Raw genomic sequence first — 19904 nt, forward strand, 5'->3', positions numbered from 1 at the left:
AAGTTTTTTTTTTAAAGGAACTTGCCACTATCTCCTGCTGTGTGCAGAAGAAGCAGGTTCAAAACATCCCACTGAATGGGCCACGTGCACATTGTTGACTTCCTCTTTCAAAAGAGGGCATATTGAGGGACAGAAGCACAGGCAGAGAAGCAACGGGAAGGAAATGAGATATTCCCCTGTGTGATGACGCTTATAGTCCACCATTTCTGTTCTTTCAAGGACATTCTCCAAAGTGTTTGGGTTATACATTAATATGCTGAAGCAAGTTCCAGAAGCTCTCTAGGCATGAAGAACTAGACTTGTTTAATTATAGCATGTTCTTGATAAAAATAAGTGCAGCAGTGCCTAAACATTCCCTTTCTCGGATTTCCTGTGTATCTGACAACAGCATCAAACACAAACAAGCAACAGCACTTGCATTTCAAAAACTATTAACCTAAGTTGTGAGTTTAAATGTCTCAGTTGCGGAAGGCTCAGTTACTGAGAACATTTGCCGCCACTCAGGTTAACTCACTAATTCCCATGTGTCTCTCACCCCTGACATCGACACTGGCACTGATGGTGGACCGGATGACGTCACACACTGGCCCTCCAATTTCATTTCATAACTATTTAAAGTTCAGTTCTGGACTGCTAGATAAAGGGCAACATTTTCCCAAGACTACTCACTGTTTACATTTGTAAGATAACAGGAATAGGATAAATATTTGGGGCTTCAATTCTAGGAAGGGAACAAAATTCATCTTTGAAGTTGCCCTACAGCAACATACATTATGAGACGCAACTAAGCACAGCTACAATTAAGAGACACTCAGGCTTCATACACACACAAATAATACCATCATTAAAAAGGGATGGCGCTGGCCGATTCTTCTTCAGTAGCCACATAAGACACTTTCAGATAAGTCCTTTTGTATCATTGCCCACAATTAATAAGACGACTCTCAGTAGTAGACTCTTGGTGATGCTAAGTAGATTCCAGACATACCTCCTGGTACTTAAACCTTTCTTTTACAGATGCGAGATTGCATCTAGGATCTGCCTTCCATGGATGGAATGAATCCACTCACGGAAAGCACCTTTGCCCAGTTTGAGGTGGATCCCCCCCCCTTTATCTCTGCACCACAGTTCATGCCATCTAGCAGGTTCCCCCAACCTTCCATGTAGCATTTTCAGGTGGCTGAAGGGGCTATACGGGGGGAGGTGGGGCGCATCTACTGTACGTTTGAAAGTTCATCAAATAAGAACACAAGAGCCATGCTGGGTCAGACCAAGGGCCCATGTAGTCCAGCACTGTGCTCACAGAGTGGCCAACCACCTGTTGACCAGGACCCAAAAGCAGGACATGGTGCAACAGCACCCTCCCACCCATGTTCCCCAGCAACTTTTGTATATAGGCTTACTGCCTCTGCCAATGGAGGTAGCACATAGCCATCAGGACTAGTAGCCATTGATAGCCTTCTCCTCCAGGAATCCAACCCTCTTTTAAAGCCATCCAAATTGCTGGCTATCACTACAACTTGGGGTAATGAATTCCATAGACCAACTCATGGAAATGTAAACAAAATTTTAAAACCACTGTGTAGTTCTCTTGATCATAGCTTAAGGCTCTTCCACTTGTCAAAGACACAAAAAAGAGAATAGTTTGGAGAAAGCAAATAAGGAACTTCCATTTGGTATTTTTGGTATTTCCATAGAGTTAGAAAGAAAGCAACAGCTATCATTCATAAAAGAACACAAGACACTTCCCCAAATAAACACACACACACACACACTCCAACGAAGAACTGATATTTTGGAATTCAGTCATGACGCATGGTAATAGTCAGCAATATATCTACAAATTTCTGACGCACGCATAGATGGCAAGATCAATCACTCTGCATCAATGCAGCCAAGACATGTGTTGGGTCACTGAAGATGCTCTTAAGCCTTGGGTCTCCAACATGATGCCCACAGGCACCTATGAGCCCACATACACCTCTCTTGGCACCTACCAGGCTCCCTGCCCTTCCTAATTTTATTTAAGATTTATTTTAAAAATGAACATTTTAAGTGGGAGGCTGGCATGCTGCAAAGTATAAGTGCTGTCTTCTTGTGCCAACTTTATTTGGGTCCAAAAGAGTGGTTTTGTGCTTTGGAGCTCACAGTCCCCACCTCTGCAGTTCCTGAGCAAGTTGCTTTTCTTTTAGTCTCACCTCTTTGCCTTCTAAGAAAGGAATCTTCTGTGACTGGCTCCCTGCCCCTCAGAGCAGCCATTTTGTGACAGTACCCTCTCAAAATTCCAAATGTGTTGACTGACCCAAAAATGCAAGGGACCCGTGCTTTAGTTGCTGAAATGAGCAGCTAAGCAATGGTGGAGAACCTGTAGCCATCCATACACTGTCTGACTCCAACTCCCATCAGCCCCAGCCAGCATGGCTAATAGTCAGGGATGATGGAAGTTGCAGTCCAACAACATCTGGTGGACCACCATTTCCCCACCCCAGTGCTAAAGAGAAGGTTTTGCTTTGTTTGCTGCAGCCCATGAGAACAGCTTCTCTCCTGCCTTGCTGCACAAGGAACAGATATGTATTCTCTTCATTGCCTCCCAGCTCAGGATGTAGCCCAGCCTGAGCAGGATCAAATTGCAACTTCTACCTCCATCACAGGTGATGGAGACCAGAAATTGGATGCTCACTGCTTGGCCCTTGCTTCTGAAATCAAACTAAAAACAGAAACACCCAAGGAAATAGCATTAATTTTAGATAGCACTTTATCATCACCAATCCTCACAACACCCCTGTGAGGTAGGGAGGGCTGCATTATTATTTTACAGATGGGGGATCGGAGATTGTTTTAATACCTTAGCTGAGCTGGGGCACAGACCCATCTCACAGCATTCTCAACATGAGTCCCCACAAGACATCAGCCAGGTCCTCATGGTATCCCTGATTTATCCTTGTGACACAGTTAGCTGTTCCTTTACCGTTGATGGCGGAGGATGCCCACACAAGCAGGATGCCTGTTTTCTGGAGCAGGCAATCTGGTCATCTAACATAACAGAGCTTCGAGCACACCCAGGAGAAAGCAGGTCAATTGGCCACGAAAAACAAAACAAACAGATTTAAGCCCACTCCTAGGAAATGCAGCCACTTGGGAGATTCCGCCTTCCCACCCTTGACTATTCCTGCACTGGTCTCAAAACATTTCACTTGAACCAAAGCTACCATTAAAATGTAAAGAAGCATGTTGGCTGGGCATGATGGGAATTGCAGTCCAACACATCTAAAGGCCGCTGGGTTGGAAAACGTAGACGCTGGGGATTGAATGCATTAATATATCAACATCTGCTTCCCCATGGAAAGCTGTTATTCAAAAAATGAATTCTAACCTAGCCTTCTCTTCGACATGCTTAAGGGTTGAGAGAGACAGGAGTTGCGACTGCATGGGGTGGGGCTTCCACTCCACACACCATATATTCCAATATCCAGTGGAATATAGGATCTCCCGCCTGAATTTTGAAGTGGTAGAATCCCTGAAGGCCCATACCACATGTCGTTTCCAAATATTATAGGTCATTTCTAAGGGCTCGCATTTACACTTATGGAGCATTTGTGCCCCTCATGGGGCCAAGAAAGCAACTCTGAATGATAGGATCTCCCACCACTATGACCTGAGGTATGGTAAATATTAAGCTAAAGGAAGAGGATTTTGTGGCGTTATCCCACAACTGATTATACAGTATATGTCTGAATTAGTATGTCTGGAAAGTACGGAATGTTAGAACTGAGTGGGTGTGGTTTATGATGTAATAGATGCAGGGGAAGGAGTATATAAGGAGAGTGTTGGGAGTTTGTGAGGTGTGAGTTTGAGGATTGAGTGAGAGAGTTGTTTATTGAGGTGTTTGGATTCTAGGGATTTAGGATTGGTGTGAAGACAGTGAGGTGGTTGATGTGTGGAGAGTTTAGATTAGGCAGGATTGAAAGTATTATATTTTCATTTAAAGCTTTTAAAGAACAATACACTTATTATTTTGTTAGCTACCAAATACCACGTGTCAGCTTGGCATTATTTACCTGCCTTACAATTATGAAACACCCACACCAGATTATACCCACAGTATATTTAGAGCAGATCCTGAATTAAACCTGTTTCCCTCATAGCTAGGGGAAAGGTTTTAATTAACCCTCCCTCAGGTTTTCAAGTGGTGGTGCTTGTGATGGGCCTAGTGTAAGGGTCGGTTACGTTGCAGATTTCCCTAAGAAAAATGCAAACAACGCCTTGAGACCCTTTGCAGGGAGGCACAGGCCTAGGAGGGCAAGCCATATTCAGGATTTTATGGCACAGCAGGAGCAAGGCCACACTGTACCAAACGCTGTAGCAGTTTCTCTAAAACTACAGTCATGACTAGGGATAGGGGAAGAAATTCTTCTGCAAGCTTACCTATTTCCCCCCTCTCAAACCAATACATGAACTAAAACACAGCTATACTTCAATATTTATACCCTTCCAAATTTCTCATTGCAGTTTTCCAATCAAAACTCTGCAGACAAAAATGCATATACTAGAGGAAAGTGTGCATGACAATGCATACATCAATGAAAGCCATGTACAAAAAACACATTGTGTTATGGGAAATGACTTGTCAGAAACGCAAATTAGGCAAAAGTGCGTACAAACTGCATATATTAGGAGAAACACAAAATGAACTCCAGGTTGGGGGAAAGTGCGAAGCTGAGTGAAACTGAAACGGACAGATTTGCCCAGTCCTACTTGTGACATGGCACTCTGATTTCATGAGACTTCGGTCTATCATCTGGCGACTGGTTCAGGAAGGACAAGGGGAAGTGAGCCTATGCTTAATAAGAAGGGTGAGCTGGGCTGAGAAAGCAGGCTGGGTAACACTAGCACTCCTTCCATCAAATCGCCGAAGCACTCTTAACTCCATGAGAGAAGCATCCATCTGCTTTTCCAATCAACGGTGAAGAACGGGCGTGGAAGGAGGAAGGGAATTAGAGATATTTCCACCACCCTACAAATTCCCCTACGTCAACAAAGGGCAGGAGGCCCCTTCAAGCATAGGCCGTCAAAGTCTACTGGACAATCAGGCGTGGGGTGGGGGGAACCAAAATCCGAGAGAAAAGAGATCTCCCTGACAGAAACCACTCAGGAGGGAAGGCTGGTTCAGGAGGTTGTGTGCAAACAGCAACCCGGCCCTCCCATGCCAGATGACAGATACTGAAGGCAGAATTATTGGGCTGATTCCACTAAAACTGGGCCTGAAAACAAGAAACAAATTGAAACACACTTGACGGACACCTTCAAGATCAATGTGCACATCTTTTCCAGATTACTGGGGCAAATGGGAAGATGATAGCACCAGAAGAGAGATGTGGGGAAATTAAAGAGCTTCCTGTGTGGGAAAGTTTGAGCAGGTTCCCAACCTTGGGGGGGGGGGAGCAGAAGGAAGAGGTGCTATTTAAATCATGGCTATTTTTCATCAAACAAAGGCTCAGCAGGCCAGCACAGAACTAGGGGAGGATCCAACAGTGCGCTCCTGCTGGCATTACTGATGTTGCCCTAGTGTAAACCAATACTTGTACACTAATGTAATTGGCGTAATGGGGAAAAGCAGCAATTTGCTGCTGGAATTTAGTCTGCGTCAACAGCACTAGTCAGAACGCACCATTCCCATCATTGGTTAACTCTGATTTCAACTGGAGGATAAGACTGAAGGCCCTACTAAGTATCAAAATCCAAACAAACCCTCCAGGGAGAACAAAGGGCAGGAGTTGGGCAGAGAGCATATTTTCCAGACAACATTTGAACAACTCAAGGGGCACTGAGAGAGCACTCAAATTAGATGCTAGTGGGACTGGGACAGGCTCTCTGAACCAAGCTTCACTCCAGCTTTTCTTCCTCTTATCCTAAGAGAATCTACCGGATAGATCCTAAATAGATACACGGCACCTTGTTATGAATACCCGATTATCCTTCCATCCCAACTGTTGCGAAAATCCTCCCCCAGCTGGTCCTCTGAACAGATAACGCCATGCAAGGCTTGGCTGGCTTGGGGTTGCCAGTGGGTTGCGATCATAATACACAAAGAGCGACTCATCATCCAGAACAGTGGGGAGTGTGGTGCATGACACACGCTCTCCCGTGGCACACTCCACTTCTCTGGAATGCCTTCGCCCAGGAGTTGGTGAAGAATGACCCTGAAAAAGCCTCCTGGACATGAGTGGTTATGGGGCAGAAGCTGAGTAAACTACACCTGATGAACCCCTCCCTCTTATAGTTCTCTTAGGAGACACACACACCCCTTCCTTTCTATCCTGTCCCTCTCAGCACAGGACAGCACGGAAGGAATTTGACCATAGCTGGCAAAAATGCAGGGCCTAATTCAGAGCCCTTCCTCCTTGCTCAGTCTGTCAGCACATGAGGCACAAGCCCTGGCACAAAGGCAGCCCCCCATCACAGCATCAAACCACGTGCAGAACAGCTGCATCTGTAGTCAGACATTTGGCTGCTAACAAGGAAAGGCCTGCTATCCTATAAGACAGGGTGGCCAACTTGTGGCCCTCCAGGGATTTTGGCCTACAACTCCCATGAGCCCTGCCAAGCAGAGCCAGTGGTGAGGGCTGATGGGAGTTGTGGACTTCCAGTTGTTTGGTCTACAAGCTGCCCGCCCCTACTGTAATCAAGAATCTTTGCGCACTGTAAAACAAGGGCCTCTGACTCAGCTGGTTAGTAGAGGGACAGGAGTGGCTTCCTGTCCCCTTGACGTGCATTCAGTTCCACTTTCCACCTTGGCAGGGACATGGGCAGGCATCCGTCAAAGGCTAGCCTTGGCCGGGACGCTGCTCAACCGACTGCCCATTTGACCACAGTCAACTAGGCCAAAAAACCAAAGCAGGCCCTTGCGAAGATGGTAACCTTTCTTTCTTATTTCATCATGGTGTCTTCCGATAGCAAAGGTGGGACCGATTGTTTCAATAAGTCACGGTGTCGTTGTTTCTAACAGGTGGAACGATCAAGCCCAGGCTGGCCTATTCAGCCTCCCAAGACATTATGTTCCCCAGACAAATCGCGAGCATCAGAATTCAAGCCAGCAGTGATTTCTCACTGCCCAGCCACAGGATTTGCTTGTCCAAACACCACGGGCCGCAGTTTCCATGAGGGAAAGGACATGCTTCCTCATTCTTTCAGAAGCAGTGACGCAGTCCACCCTTCCCAGCTTATGGGGAGAGGGCATGGAAGACGGGGCCTCTTCTGCACACTTCTTCAAAGAAGCGAGGCAAGGGGAAGCCATACCTGAGCCTGGAAAAAAGGTAGAGGTTCTTCTGAGGTGTGGCACACCTTCCCCGACACTTGACATGCCAAGGATCCATCCCCAGATCGGACCTCCTGCGTTCTCACAGCTTTGTAACTCTACAAAGCACCAGGGCATGTGTAATAATTAAAATCTTCTCATACAAAATCCCAGAAATTAGCCCTGGAGCGATCAGGGGATAGGGTGGCAAAGCGTTCCCCTTAAAACAAAACAATGATCCCCCCCCCAAAAAAGGTTAGATGCCCCCCTTAGATGCGTTTACCCTCACTGTGCCCACCCCACCACAGTCCGGCTGGTGCGGCCGCCTGCATCCACATGGGCCCGTTCCTTCACAGCGCCAGTTGCTGCCCGGGGGAAGCGCCGTTAGCGGTCAGGGCGCTGCACGCAGAACACCTTGGCCTGGTGATCGCCGGAAGTGGTGACCACGATGGAAGCATCTCTGCGAGAAAAAGGCGACAAGACGAGAAATGAGCTTGTTTGGTTTGCTTAGTTATTTAAAAGATTTGTACCCCACCTTATATGGGGGGTGTTTACTCCCAAGTAAGTGTGCAAAATATCACAAGCTCTCTTTCCACCCATCTTCATGACCCCCATGTGGGGCAGATATTAAAGATCCCCATTTTAACAGAAAGCGAAGGGAGCGACAGGAAGAGAAAACACCGCTTCAGTGCCCACGGCTGCCCAAGGACGAACCCCAGGCCAAGCCCATCACGTCCCCTTGCCAAACCACACAAGGCCACCCTTTTATTGTACCTCCAGCCTTGATGGCAAAGCGGACCCTCCAAACGTTTCGGCTGCAACTCCCATGATTCCTCGCCACTGATTATTCTGGCTGGCGCTGATGGGGGCTGCAGACTAAAACGCCTGGAGGGCCACCAGTTGCCCACCCCTGCTTTGTGAGAACCACCGACTGAGCTACACCTCCAAATGTAAAGGAGTAAGCAGGGAGGAAGGAAAGGACGCCACGCAACCCGGCAGAGCAACCCTTGGGAAAGAACACGCTTTCCCACCCCCAGCGACCCTATTCACAGAAGCCACCAGACCTGCTCCCAGCTTCTTGCAGGCCCCTCCAGACCCAAGGGTCCCGACACGAGTTACTAACGCCCCACTTATCCTGACCCACAGCCAGGCTCCCCCAGCCTTGTGCATTTTTCGGTCTCTCTCCCTCTCGGCAAAGCCTCGGCCCGCCCGGCATCTCCCTGCCTAACACGGCCCTCGCTCCAGGCACTCACTTGTTCAAAGCGAAGTCCAGGATTTCTGCCGTGTGGCCCCGGTACTCACTGATCAGCTTGCCTGATCGGGCATCCCAAAGGCACACAGCCCCATCCAGGCTGCAGGTGTAGACCACAGGGGAGCTCTCCTCCCACAGGAGCTGCACGATCCCTGACTGCAAAGGCAAGCGGAAAGAGTGCTATCAGAGTCGGCGGCATTCCCACCTTCTCAGCACGGAGCCAGGCCCACCATACTCCCCACAGGTCCCCCCATCCCACCGACCCATGTTGAAAGAAAGAAATCTATTCACTATATCTAAATCAGGGATGGAGAACCTCTGCCTATGGCCGGATCCGGCCTTAAGGGTTCGCCATCCGGCACACAGGCTCCTTTTGCTCTTATCTCCAATCACTGATAGGAGGTAAGAGGGATTTCAAGACAATTAAGCTTTCAATACCCTGCAAAGAATCGACCTGGTGCATAAAATGGAGGTGTGCATTTTGCAGGCAGGCAGACCTGCTTACTTGTGAGTAGACATGCAAAAGTTTGATAGTTGGGATGCTGTTAGAAAGTGGTTTAGTCATGCTTACTTCTGAGTAGACTTTAAAATGGTAAGAAATCACATTTCTGCACACCCGGTCTGCCTTGGACCCCTCTCACAGATGAAATGTGATCCTTCCAGAGACTGCACCAATTTTGCAGTTTTGCCCACAGGCTCAAAGAGATTTCCCAACCCCTCATTTATAGACAGATGTGACTGGGTACCGAGCCTGGCCTATTACCACAATGCAACGTCACAATGAAGATGGGATGGCAGAGTGATGCCAATTGCAGGAAAGAAGGTCACAGTAGAAGGGATTAGAGCAGCCTTGTAAATAAGCCCACACATTTACTAGCCTGCTGGGGACTGGCAGAGAGAGAGAGAGAGAGAGGGGGGGGAAAGAAAGGTCTATCCCTCCTCCAGCAGCCTGCTGTGTCTATCTCCTGGGTGACGAGGTGAGGATTTCTCTCCTCTAGCAGCCCATTGGGTTTTTATGCTGGGTGCAGAAGAGGAACATCCCATCCCTCCACCGCCAGCTTTCTCACTTGCCTGCAAGCAATTCCTTGTCGCCAATGGCGAGCAGGCAACTGCTTAAATAGAAGGTTGGATTACAGAGGTGCTAAGAAATATTTGCTCTCCTACTAGTCCCTGAATCATAGCAAGAGAGCTACATCCCCCTCTCCCGCAAAACCCATATTCACCAAAGTGGCTATCCATCAAAACCAGTGTCATGGTTTTTACCCTTTTATCTAGAAGCAGGAGAAAAAAGCACCGGCACTTGCAGACTTTTCAATTAGTTCCTTTTTCGAGACTCTTAGCCTGGAACAGGCGTCTGAAGTACCATGCTAGCTTCACATGTCTCAGCTGGTTACAAGGAGGTTGAACAGCTGTCTGGAGCTCCCACTAGAAGTCCAGGGCCCGGCACTCTGTGCACTCTCCCATCCCTAGACTGTTCCTGGAAAAAGCCCACTGCCTCCAGTATGGCTCATGCCAATACAATTCTGTACAGCAGGCCTGGCAATTCCTCGAGGGATCGTCCCCATTACCTCATGCTGGCACTTGTGTCTCAGAGTCTGCGTGGCAAGGTCATAAATAGCCAAGGTCCCATCCAAATAGCCAACAGCTGCCAACGGCATCCTGCAACAGCAAAGTGGGAGAGGAGGAGGTTTTATTGTCAATCGCTAGGGAAGCCAGGCCATCATTCTCAACAGGGCAGGATCTCCCAACCCCAGTGCAGGTTACCCGGATGGGTTCACATGAGAGCCGTCGCCTCAATGAGAGCCAGAACACACAATAGGATGTTCGCAGAAGCATCCATAAAAACGCTCAGGAATCACGTTCCGCAGCTGCAACGAATTCTAATTGTTCAAAAGCAAGTTTCTAGCTACTATGACTGAAGATACACTTGGTGTTGTTGTTTTTTAAGAAAAGCAACATACTCATACTTAACAAAAAAACTGTATCAAAATAACTCATCTCTTAATTGGTAAAAAGTTGAATTGTCACCTGTATGCATAAGACAAATAAATTTCCATAAATTTTACTGTTTATTCTGCAATGATGCTGATCATAGCCAAGACCTATGCAAGATACTGGAGCCCTGTCCCTTCCTGACTGCAGGAAGAACAACTCCGCCTCTCTCCGGCTTCTGGATCTTGGGAAGTATAGGGACCCAAATGCTAAGAGAAGCAACATATTACCATGAACATAATGGGACAACTGAAACCTAATCTAGCATATAGGAAAAATACGCCACTGCATCCTGAAATCTGTTTTATTTATTCATCGTATTTCTATATCGCCCAATAGCTGAAGCTCTCTGGGTGGTTGACAAAAATTAAAACCATGAAAACAATTCAACGTAGAAAACAAACAACAGTATGAAAACAATCTAACCAGTCTACCAGCTTCTGGGAACTCACCAGGCCCTACATTCCACTTTCAAGTCTATCTTCATTAGGACTAGAAACTCCCTGTCTTTGACACAGCCATTGTTTGGGGCCATTTCCAAAAGGAACAGCCGCAGCTGGAGGAAAAGCGCTAGGGCAAGCCAGGCAGGTAGCCATACCTGAAAACTCAACACTGCTGGAGACACTGCTGTGTGGTTCGCTGGGCTGAATTCATGGGCGATTGCTGAACTAAGTTCCTGCTTGTTATGTCCTCGACTCTCAACGCCAGCCGTCTACAGTAAGCCCACAGCAACACCTCCCCTCCATCCCCCAAATACTCACACATTGCAGAAGCCCAGGGATTCAACCGAGTTGGATTCAGCCTCCTCAGCTTCTCCTGCTGAAGGCTTGGGGACCACGCTCTCTGCCTTGAACACGGACACAACCTGCAGGGAGAGACACCCAGTGACGCCTCCTCTCCCATGGTCAAGATCGAAACCATTACCCCCGACCACAGAACAGGAGGGAGGCTATCAACAGGCAAAAATGAAACTGGGGTCTGCTGACTAAAGACACTTCCCAAGCCTTTAGGCAGTGGAGTCCATTGGTCTGCCCTCCCTCTCCCCTCTGGGAAAGACCCAAGAGAGATGAAACTGTCAAGCTCAGCTGCCTTAAATCATTTTGTGTGCCTTTAGGCAGCAGAGCATCTGTCTGGCCAGTAGGGGGCGGGCAGCTACAATTTGGGGCTTGGCCAAGAAGGCCACACCAAAATTGTAGAGCCCTGCAGTTTGGAGCTGGAGGACCAGGGGGGGGGGGGGGGGCGCAGGAGGGAGAGGCATCGCTTGGCCTCTTCACCTGATGGGACTCCAGGCTCTGAGCACCCATCAGGCACAGAGGCAAGACAATGCGCCCCCACCTCCAGATCTCCCACAACACGAGGCAGGAGAGGACATTGCCACCGCCCTACTTCAATGCTGGAGCACAGTGGCGCGGAGGAGGCTTTGCTCTCCATCAGGCACAGAGGGCACATAATGTGACACCTTCTCTCCCTTCCAGCTTAACACTAAAGGCAGGAGGAGAAGGCTTGTTGTGGCTCTGTGCTGCACCCAGCAAATGCAGAGCCAAAATAAATCCCAAGCTTCAGCCAAACTTTGGGACCAGGGTGGGTGGGAGGTTCATCCACTCCCCTCTATAGCTCCAGCTACGGCAGAAGCTTCATCTTGCTCACTAGAACCAGGCTCCCCTCTCCAGGATGAAGGATGTAAATGAGAGTATCAGAACCTGACCAATAAAAGCTGCCACTAACCCAAAGATAGTGTAAGACATAAAAGAGAGAGGTTGCACATGGTATGCATAGAAAAAGAAGATCTCTGTTTCTAGGAATTGAAGCACACAGTGGTCTGACTTCTCAACCCATCAGCTGCCAAGGCAGCATGCTGTAATGCAGCCTTCCCCAACCTGGTGCCCTCCAGATGTTTTGGAATACAAGCCCCAGAATTCCTAACCATTGGGCATGCTGGCTGGGGCTGATGGGAACTGAAGTCCAAGACATCTGGAGGGCACCAGGTTAGGGATGGCTGGTGTAATGTTTACAACTCAGCCTAGTGTTGGGGACCAAGGTTCGAATCCCCACTCAACCATGGAGCCCCCTTGGTGACCCTAGCCAGTAGCCATCTCTCTGCACAACTCTACTTCACGGGGAGCCGGGGGAGGATGAAGTGGGGAGGAGAAGAACCCTGATCTCCTTGGAAGAAGAGTGGAATAAAAAGGTGATTTTTTAAAAAATGCAATTAGCCAGACACAGGAGCTGCCCAGGAGAGCAGCGAGGCCTGTAACCAATAGGAAACCCCCAATCCTCCCTTAGCTAGATGGGCAAAGCTGGCCGCTCACTGGAACCAACACACACAGGTACGTTCATCCTAGGATGGAGAGAAAAAGGCACTCACCTTCCCAGTAGCAGAGCTCACTAGCTTAGCCTGGCAGTCAACGGAGCCCGTCAGGACCAGGCTGCCATCCTTGTTGCTGGCCACGCAAGTCAACGGGCCTTGGTGCCCATCCTGACCTGGAGGTTGTTAAGAGCAAAGATCGCACAATCAAACTCTAGGGTGCCAAAGCAAATGCTGAGCTCTCCCCCTCCCTTCTTTGCCAAGGCCCTGTTACCCGTGAATAGCAGTATCTCAAGGCCACCCAAGGAATGCCAGCCCATAATGTCCTGCTGCGAACTCAAGCCAAACTGTCCCAGTTTTGTTGCAGCCTGAGTGAGGCTCCTCAGCCAAAGGCAAAGGGTGCCAACAGGCCGAGCTGCACAGAGATGAAATCCTACAGATTGTCCAGTGAGGCACATTTTAACTGGCCAGCCCAATAAATGCCTTGGGATTCTGTACGTTCCTTGGAAGCCATTCGTACTCCCTGAAAAGGCCATTTCCTGCCTCTACAATCCCTCTGAACCAAGTGCTAAGACAGATCGTTCGATGAAGCCTACCCTGCTCCTCAACCAGCTCTCAAACCTCCACTCCTGCTTCTTGACAGTAAACAAAAACAGAGAATTTTAAGCAGAGGCTGGCCGGCCAGCTATCTGGGATGCCATAGCAGTGGGTCTCCTGCACCAGTAGGGGATTGAACTGGATGACCCCAGAGGTCCCTTCCAACTCTAAGGAGAGAGAATAAGCTATCTAGTACCTTTTAGGACATGAAGTGAGTTGCCCTGCTTGAGATCCCAGATGCGCACTGTCCCATCTTCATAACCGACGACAGCTCTCTTTCCTGCATTGAACACCTTAGTGAGAGTCATGTTCTAGGATATCCAGGCAGGCTCCTAGCCTGGATTTTAAAACAAGCCCCCCAAAGCCCTTCCCAATACAACCACTTCTTGCTGTTCCTCTGTGCTTAAGGGTAACGGAGGATTGGCTCAGAAGAGTCAAGTTTCACAGTGTCTCTCCTGTAATTTGGGCAGCCCCACCCTGTGGCAAACTCTACAAACCCAGCCCCAGAACACGGGCCTCATCACTCACCATCGGGGAGGACGTAGCCACAAGTAGCTGGGCAGTTTGACCCTTGGAAGGTCTTGCACTCTCCGCTAGGGATCTTCCACATCCAGGAGTTGCCGTCGGCTGTGCCCGCCAGGAGGACGTGGGACTGAGGGTGCCACTCCATCCACTGGGTTCAGGGGAAGGAAAGGGAGAGAAAGCAACAGGTGAAACCAAACTAGGAAGGGGCTGGCTGTTTTTGCCAGGCCAAGTATCCATTTTAAACAAGTTCTTGCTCACGCAATGTTGACTGCTCCATCAGCTGAAGTTGGAACACATTATGATGGACTAATACTTAGCAGGTTAAGAGATCTTCAGCTTGCCTATGATCACCTAGGACACTTGTGGCCGAGGTGAGGTTTCATTTGGAGACTTCCAGCCTCATAGCTCCCACTCTTAGCCACTACCTTCACACTCTCTCTCAAGCACGGCCTACCAAATTCCAAGGGCCTTGCTCTGGATCGCAACCTACATCGTCAGTTGGGTAACTGTCACGTCATGGCACCTCCAGGTGGAATTGGGAACACTGGTGCGCCTGTGTCACAGTGCTACGATAAGGAATGCTGAACGAGCAAAGCTACCAACCTTGCAATGATCACAGCACCATCGCTTGCCCTGAAACATCAGCTTATCCTAGATCTGATTATCATGCACAGCAATGTTAGAAATGCTTCTAGTTGGAAACTCATGAATATAACTACAGGCCCATCATGCTGTGCATTTCCTTCAGAATAAATCACTTCTGTGAATTACTTCTAGGGCTTATCACTAGGAACCAATCAGCAAAATCACATAGCATTAACAGGATCAAGCCAAGAGGCAATGAACTACAAAATAAGCCAGTGGACAGAGTCAAACAAGCCACAAGATATCGCAAGGTCAGCCACGGCATCACAGTTTTAATTTACTTATTCACTGCATTTCTATACTGCCCAATAACAGAAACTCTCTGGATGGTTAAAACAAACAAACACCTTCTTCCCCTCAAAAAATAAGTTGGAGGAACATTTCTAGGTAAGGAAGCTATACCCATGGACCCCTTTTGGGTCTTCATTATGTACAGTTATCCCTCATTTACCCCTATGTGGGCCTGTAAACTCATTCGAGTCATCATTTCTAAGGACTGTCTTGCTGGCCAAAGGTCCAGCATGTTGCTCTGAAATTTAGAGATTCAAGGTGTACCTATCATAGCTAACAACTGTGATGGATTCTCCATAGATTTGTCTAAGTCTTTTAAGAGCCTCTGTGACTGCAAAGAAATGCAGAGGCAATAAGTGCAGTATCAGAGGCAGTAAGCCTATGTACACCAGTTGCTGGGGAACATGGGTGGGAGAATGCTATTGCACCCATGTCCTGCTTGTGGGTCCCTGGTCAACAGCAGGTTGCCCACTACGTGAACAGAGGGCTGGACTGGATGGACCCTTGGTCTGATCCATCATGACTCTTATGTCCTTACTTCTTAAAAGCACAAAAAGGCAAACTAAAACCACAGCACCTCAGGTGTCGTCATTCACCTCTTCGACGTCTAACACATAATTCAGAACATTTGCAGAGAGCGAGAGCAGAACAATCTGTCAACATAGCTAGTTAGAAGGAATCAGTCAAGTCCCAAAATGTTCAATTGTTACCCTTCCCAGTTACATTAGGTTTCACTCCACTCCCCGTTGCTAATTATTTCCTTCTTCTGTGCATTCACTTTGCCCTCGGTGGGGAAAACCAGCCTTATTTTCTCATGACAAAGCTTTTGCCCTGGAACTTGAAGGCCCCATTTCTCACCTCCAAGTCACCCACTTCAAAAGACCAGATCTCCTCTTTGGTGTCCACCCGCCAGACTTTGATCAGTCCACTCATGTCACCCGTGGCTACGAACGTAGAGTCATGGCTGAAACCAGCACAAGTGACAGAGTCTTTGTGACCTAGGGAGAGCGAAAAGAAGAAGATCATGCTTTGGTGCCAGATATATTTTAAACACTTAAGGGCACAATCCTATGCATATTTAGACAGAAATACATCCTACAACTCCTAGCATCCCCCAGCTAGATATGCTTGTTGAGGGATGCTGGAAGTTGTAGGACTTATTTCTGTCTAAAACTGCATAGGATTGTGCCCTAAGAGTACCAAAGGTCCCACAAGGATTCAGGAGATCAGAGCTATTATTTGAGTCTTAGTACTGCCATTTCTGGCCAATATTTCTAGCTCAGCCCTCTCATCCCATCCTACCTTCCACCTTACATAGTCTTTGAATGTAATCCTACACATGAGTATTCAGAAATGAATCAATGGCTTAGTACAGATAAGTGGGTACCGGATTGCAGCCAAAGAGACTGCAGTGTACACCAGGAAGTGCCTAGCTGAAATCTCACCTCTGGCATGAAATTCATTTGGAAGTCTTAGAAAAGCCCTTGTCTCTCAGCCTCAAATCCACCCCTCTTCCCCACACACCTGCAATATCAAGCTAATACTGATCTCCTTACAAATTTGTTGTACAGACAACATCAAGATAATGTCAATGAAGCACTCTGAACAACCTAAAGCACCATATAAATATTCTTATTAGTAACAAGGATTGCATTAGCATTACTGTTCATAATACCATCCCACCCCCGCCTCAACCTAATGAACCAAATTGTATTTCTTTTTGTAACAGAAGAAGACCACTCTGGACTACGCTTTTGGTCATGTGGAGTCACCCGCCTGTGGCCATCTACAGCAATACTTTGGAACGTCAGGAGGGGAGGGGAGAATATTCAGTGCCCTCAAAAATATGGGAAATGGCCTCCATTCTTCCTATGCAAATCACATGCTGAAGAATTTCAGGTATGGATAATCTCTGGGACTATCCAAAGTAGAGAGAAATATCTATTTTCAAACTCTTGTTTTTTGGGTTTTTGCTCACCATGGCAACACAGTACAAGCCAACTATGGGAAGGAGGATTGGAAGTCATTCCCCAGCAGGGAGGGCCTCATTTGGGATACCTCACCTGAGCATTCAAAGACGAGCTCGCCATCATTGAGGCGCCACACAAAGGCCTTGTCATCTTCACCCCCCGTCACTGCTAGCGTGTTGGTCTTGGGATCGAGGCCGACACAAAAAACGGATGCTATGGAGAACAGACAGAACAATGATAACAACGGAAGCCAAGGCGACCCACACATGCAGTCATGGTTGGTTATATGGGGAGCCACCAAATAAGACAAACCCAGAAGACCTGAGAAGGCTTTGGACCTCTCCCGTCTTGTGCTATCCCAAGACCTAGTCTTGGTTCTTGAAAGCTAGAGCTGGAAACATCCTGTATGTGCAACCCTCTCCCTTTTGCCTTATTACAAGGGTGGGCAACCTTTGGCCCTCCAAATGTTTTGGCCGAAAACTCCTCTCCTTCCTCACCACTAGCTGTGCTTGCTAGTGCTGACAGGAGTTGCAGGCCAAAATGCCTAGAGGACCACAAGTTGGTCATCCCAACCTTATAAAGTCCAGCACAACTCTGAGAGAAGAAAAGGTGAGTCAGCTGGTACAGCCCTTCTCAGTAGCTACTATAACGCAACGCTATTGTACTGCTGCACAAACGGTCTCACCCTCTTCTCTGCTAAAGGACAACTTTTACTAAGGCAAAAAGAAGACATGGCACAGTGCTGCATTGCCAGCTTGGAAAATTCAGCAGGGACAATTCACATTACCAATCCTGGCTTTAAGTTTCCAGGACCAGGTCCATAAAGCCACTAATGAACAGATGAGAGGCTAACTGCATGGCTGGATTAATCCTTTGTCAACCAAGTTTACTTTACTTATAAAAAAAATGTTCAGATGACCACTCATGCATATGAAGAACACATGGGGGAGGGGGGTCAGAGTAAGGGCATATATGATGTGCACACATAGACTTCATGCACTGGCTGAATGTGTGGACGGTGTATGTGTGTGGTGCAACGCACATCAATAGTAGGGAGCAGAGCTAGTACAGCACTGCAACTATCCTTTCTTTCAATACACGAGGAGGTCATCTGAATCCACCCCCAACTCCCCAGCCTTACCAGCCCTCAAAAATCAACATAGAATCCCTAACAGCTGCCAAGTGGGAAGGCATGAACATGGGAAAGTAGACAATGGAGTAGGAGGCCCACTCTCATGCCTGTGGTAGCTCACCTGTGTGCTTAGAGAATGTCACCTCACTGTCATCTGGGGCCTCCATGCCTTCCTCCACCCCCTCATCTTCCTCCACTGCCTCCCAAGCACCCTCCTCTTCATCTAAATCCACATCTTCCATTTCGTCGGCCAGATCATCTGCAGAGAGAGAAAAAAACAGATTGTTTTGAAAAGCTGCTCAACATTGTAAAGCAAATGTGCCACACTGCTGCAACACAGAGTTGAGAACAGAGGGAAAGGAAGCAGCAGCCAGGTACCTCTCCATCGTGCCTGGCTCCAGCTCCGAGCCCCCCTCCCTCCTGCTACCAACTGTGGCTGATGAGGCCATCAGAGAGAAAGGAAGCAGCAGTCAGGCATGCCTCCATCGTGCCCAGATCTGTATGAGGAAATTAGAGGGAGAAGAAGTGGAAGCCCTTCCACTGTGTCCATGACCTTCTGAAATTTCCAACTAAGAATCTGGTGCCTAATTTTGCTTTTTTTCCCCCCTCCTCCCTCCCAATCCCCTTTCCTTTTGTTTTTTGTTTGTTTTTTAAGAGTGTGAGCCTATGGGCAGGGGCTGTCTTAAGAATTATTTTGTAAGCTGCCTTGAAAGCCTTCTTTTTTGCTAAAGGGCAGGATAAAAGCACTGTAATAGATAAATAAACAGGAGGAGGCAGCTGGTCAGTCTGCTCACCTTTGGCCAAAACCACAGGTCAAAGATTCACACAACAATAAGACAAGTTGCAGACACCACCACCTCCATCCTAATTTTGGGGTGGGGGGAGCTAGATGGTGGCAGCTCACCAAGTTATGTCTCCTTCGCCCATCCCCTCAGGGGAAGACCTAGTTCCCAGTGGTGGCCCCTCCCTCCCCCACCTGACCTGTCACCAGAAAGGCAGCTGAGGAAACATCTTGGCCTGAGGGGATGGGCCAAGGAAGAGATTAGGCTAGCCCTCAAGAGAAGAGAAACTGCAACGGAGAAGAAAGAAAAGAGGAAGAGGCCAGCCCAGAAGGACAAGAGATGTAGTGCAAACCTGAGTTCAACAGGTATATTCCCATCCACCTGAGCAGCTGAATCGAGTCTCACCATCATGCTTCCCCACCCTCCATCCCTCCTGATCCCTTTCCTTGTGTTTTCCGGGTTTTTTTTAGATTGGACGCCTGAGGGCAGGAGCTGTCTAATTCTTAACACTTTTAAAGCACAATGAGAACCTTTTGACTGAAGAGGAGGATAAAAACACTTGAAATTAATTCAATTCCCAGTGTCTGTCCCAGCTGCCCTTATCAGAACCTGCCCCTTCTCCTCCTCAACTCCATGTTGAGTTTTCGACTGTACGTTCCTCGGGGCAGGAACCTGCCCCCTTGCTCTCTGTACTGAAGACTCTTTTTAAACAAACCACCCCATTAGACCTCCTGGTTCCCGGTGCCTCTCTTCCCCCTGAGCGGAGCCCCCCTCAATCACACAGCTCTGGTCTCCGGGGTCCTGCCCCAGCCACACTCTCTCCCCACCGCTTACCAGGTCCAGGCGCCCCAAGGTCCACCACTTCCACGATCTCCTCCGCGTCCCCCTCTCCGCCCGCCATGAGCAAGAACGCCTCTGACCCCTCCGGGGCCGCCTCCAGACTCGCCCCGTCCCCGGGCTCCGCCATGCTGGCTCCAGCCCACCCGCGACCGCCTCCACCGATCTTGCTAGCCACGCTCCTCTTTGCCCCCGCCTCCCTTGGTGAGGGGAGGAGTCGCCGTCTTCAGCACCAATTACCGGAGGGAATTAGAAAAGGCTAGCCAATGGGAGCCATCAACA

General features: G+C 48.4%; 1 protein-coding gene across 1 annotated transcript; it reads right to left on the bottom strand.

The window, feature by feature from the left end:
* Positions 1-2741: 2741 nt before the first annotated feature.
* On the bottom strand, positions 2742-19779 carry AAMP (angio associated migratory cell protein). The gene is made up of 11 exons (XM_063116733.1): positions 19620-19779; positions 18125-18262; positions 16965-17084; positions 15760-15899; positions 13969-14113; positions 13637-13720; positions 12904-13019; positions 11300-11403; positions 10115-10205; positions 8548-8702; positions 2742-7754 (listed from the first exon to the last, which is right to left on the bottom strand). The coding sequence occupies exons 1-11, from the start codon at positions 19750-19752 to the stop codon at positions 7679-7681; spliced, it is 1302 nt and encodes a 433-aa protein (XP_062972803.1). The 5' UTR covers positions 19753-19779; the 3' UTR covers positions 2742-7678.
* Between the last annotated feature and the right edge of the window lie 125 nt (positions 19780-19904).

Source organism: Elgaria multicarinata, chromosome 2 (assembly GCF_023053635.1).
Source record: "Elgaria multicarinata webbii isolate HBS135686 ecotype San Diego chromosome 2, rElgMul1.1.pri, whole genome shotgun sequence".
Taxonomy (NCBI): domain Eukaryota; kingdom Metazoa; phylum Chordata; class Lepidosauria; order Squamata; family Anguidae; genus Elgaria; species Elgaria multicarinata.

What these genes read in the sequence shown, in the direction of transcription:
- AAMP (XM_063116733.1), bottom strand. Translation starts at nt 19,752, where the DNA reads ATGGCGGAGCCCGGGGACGGGGCGAGTCTGGAGGCGGCCCCGGAGGGG. An exon ending in CTCACTTCATGTCCTAAAAG is followed by an intron (nt 13,020 to 13,636) that starts GTACTAGATAGC and finishes AACAACCTCCAG; the next exon opens with GTCAGGATGGGCACCAAGGC. An exon ending in TGAGCTCTGCTACTGGGAAG is followed by an intron (nt 11,404 to 12,903) that starts GTGAGTGCCTTT and finishes CTCTCCCTGCAG; the next exon opens with GTTGTGTCCGTGTTCAAGGC.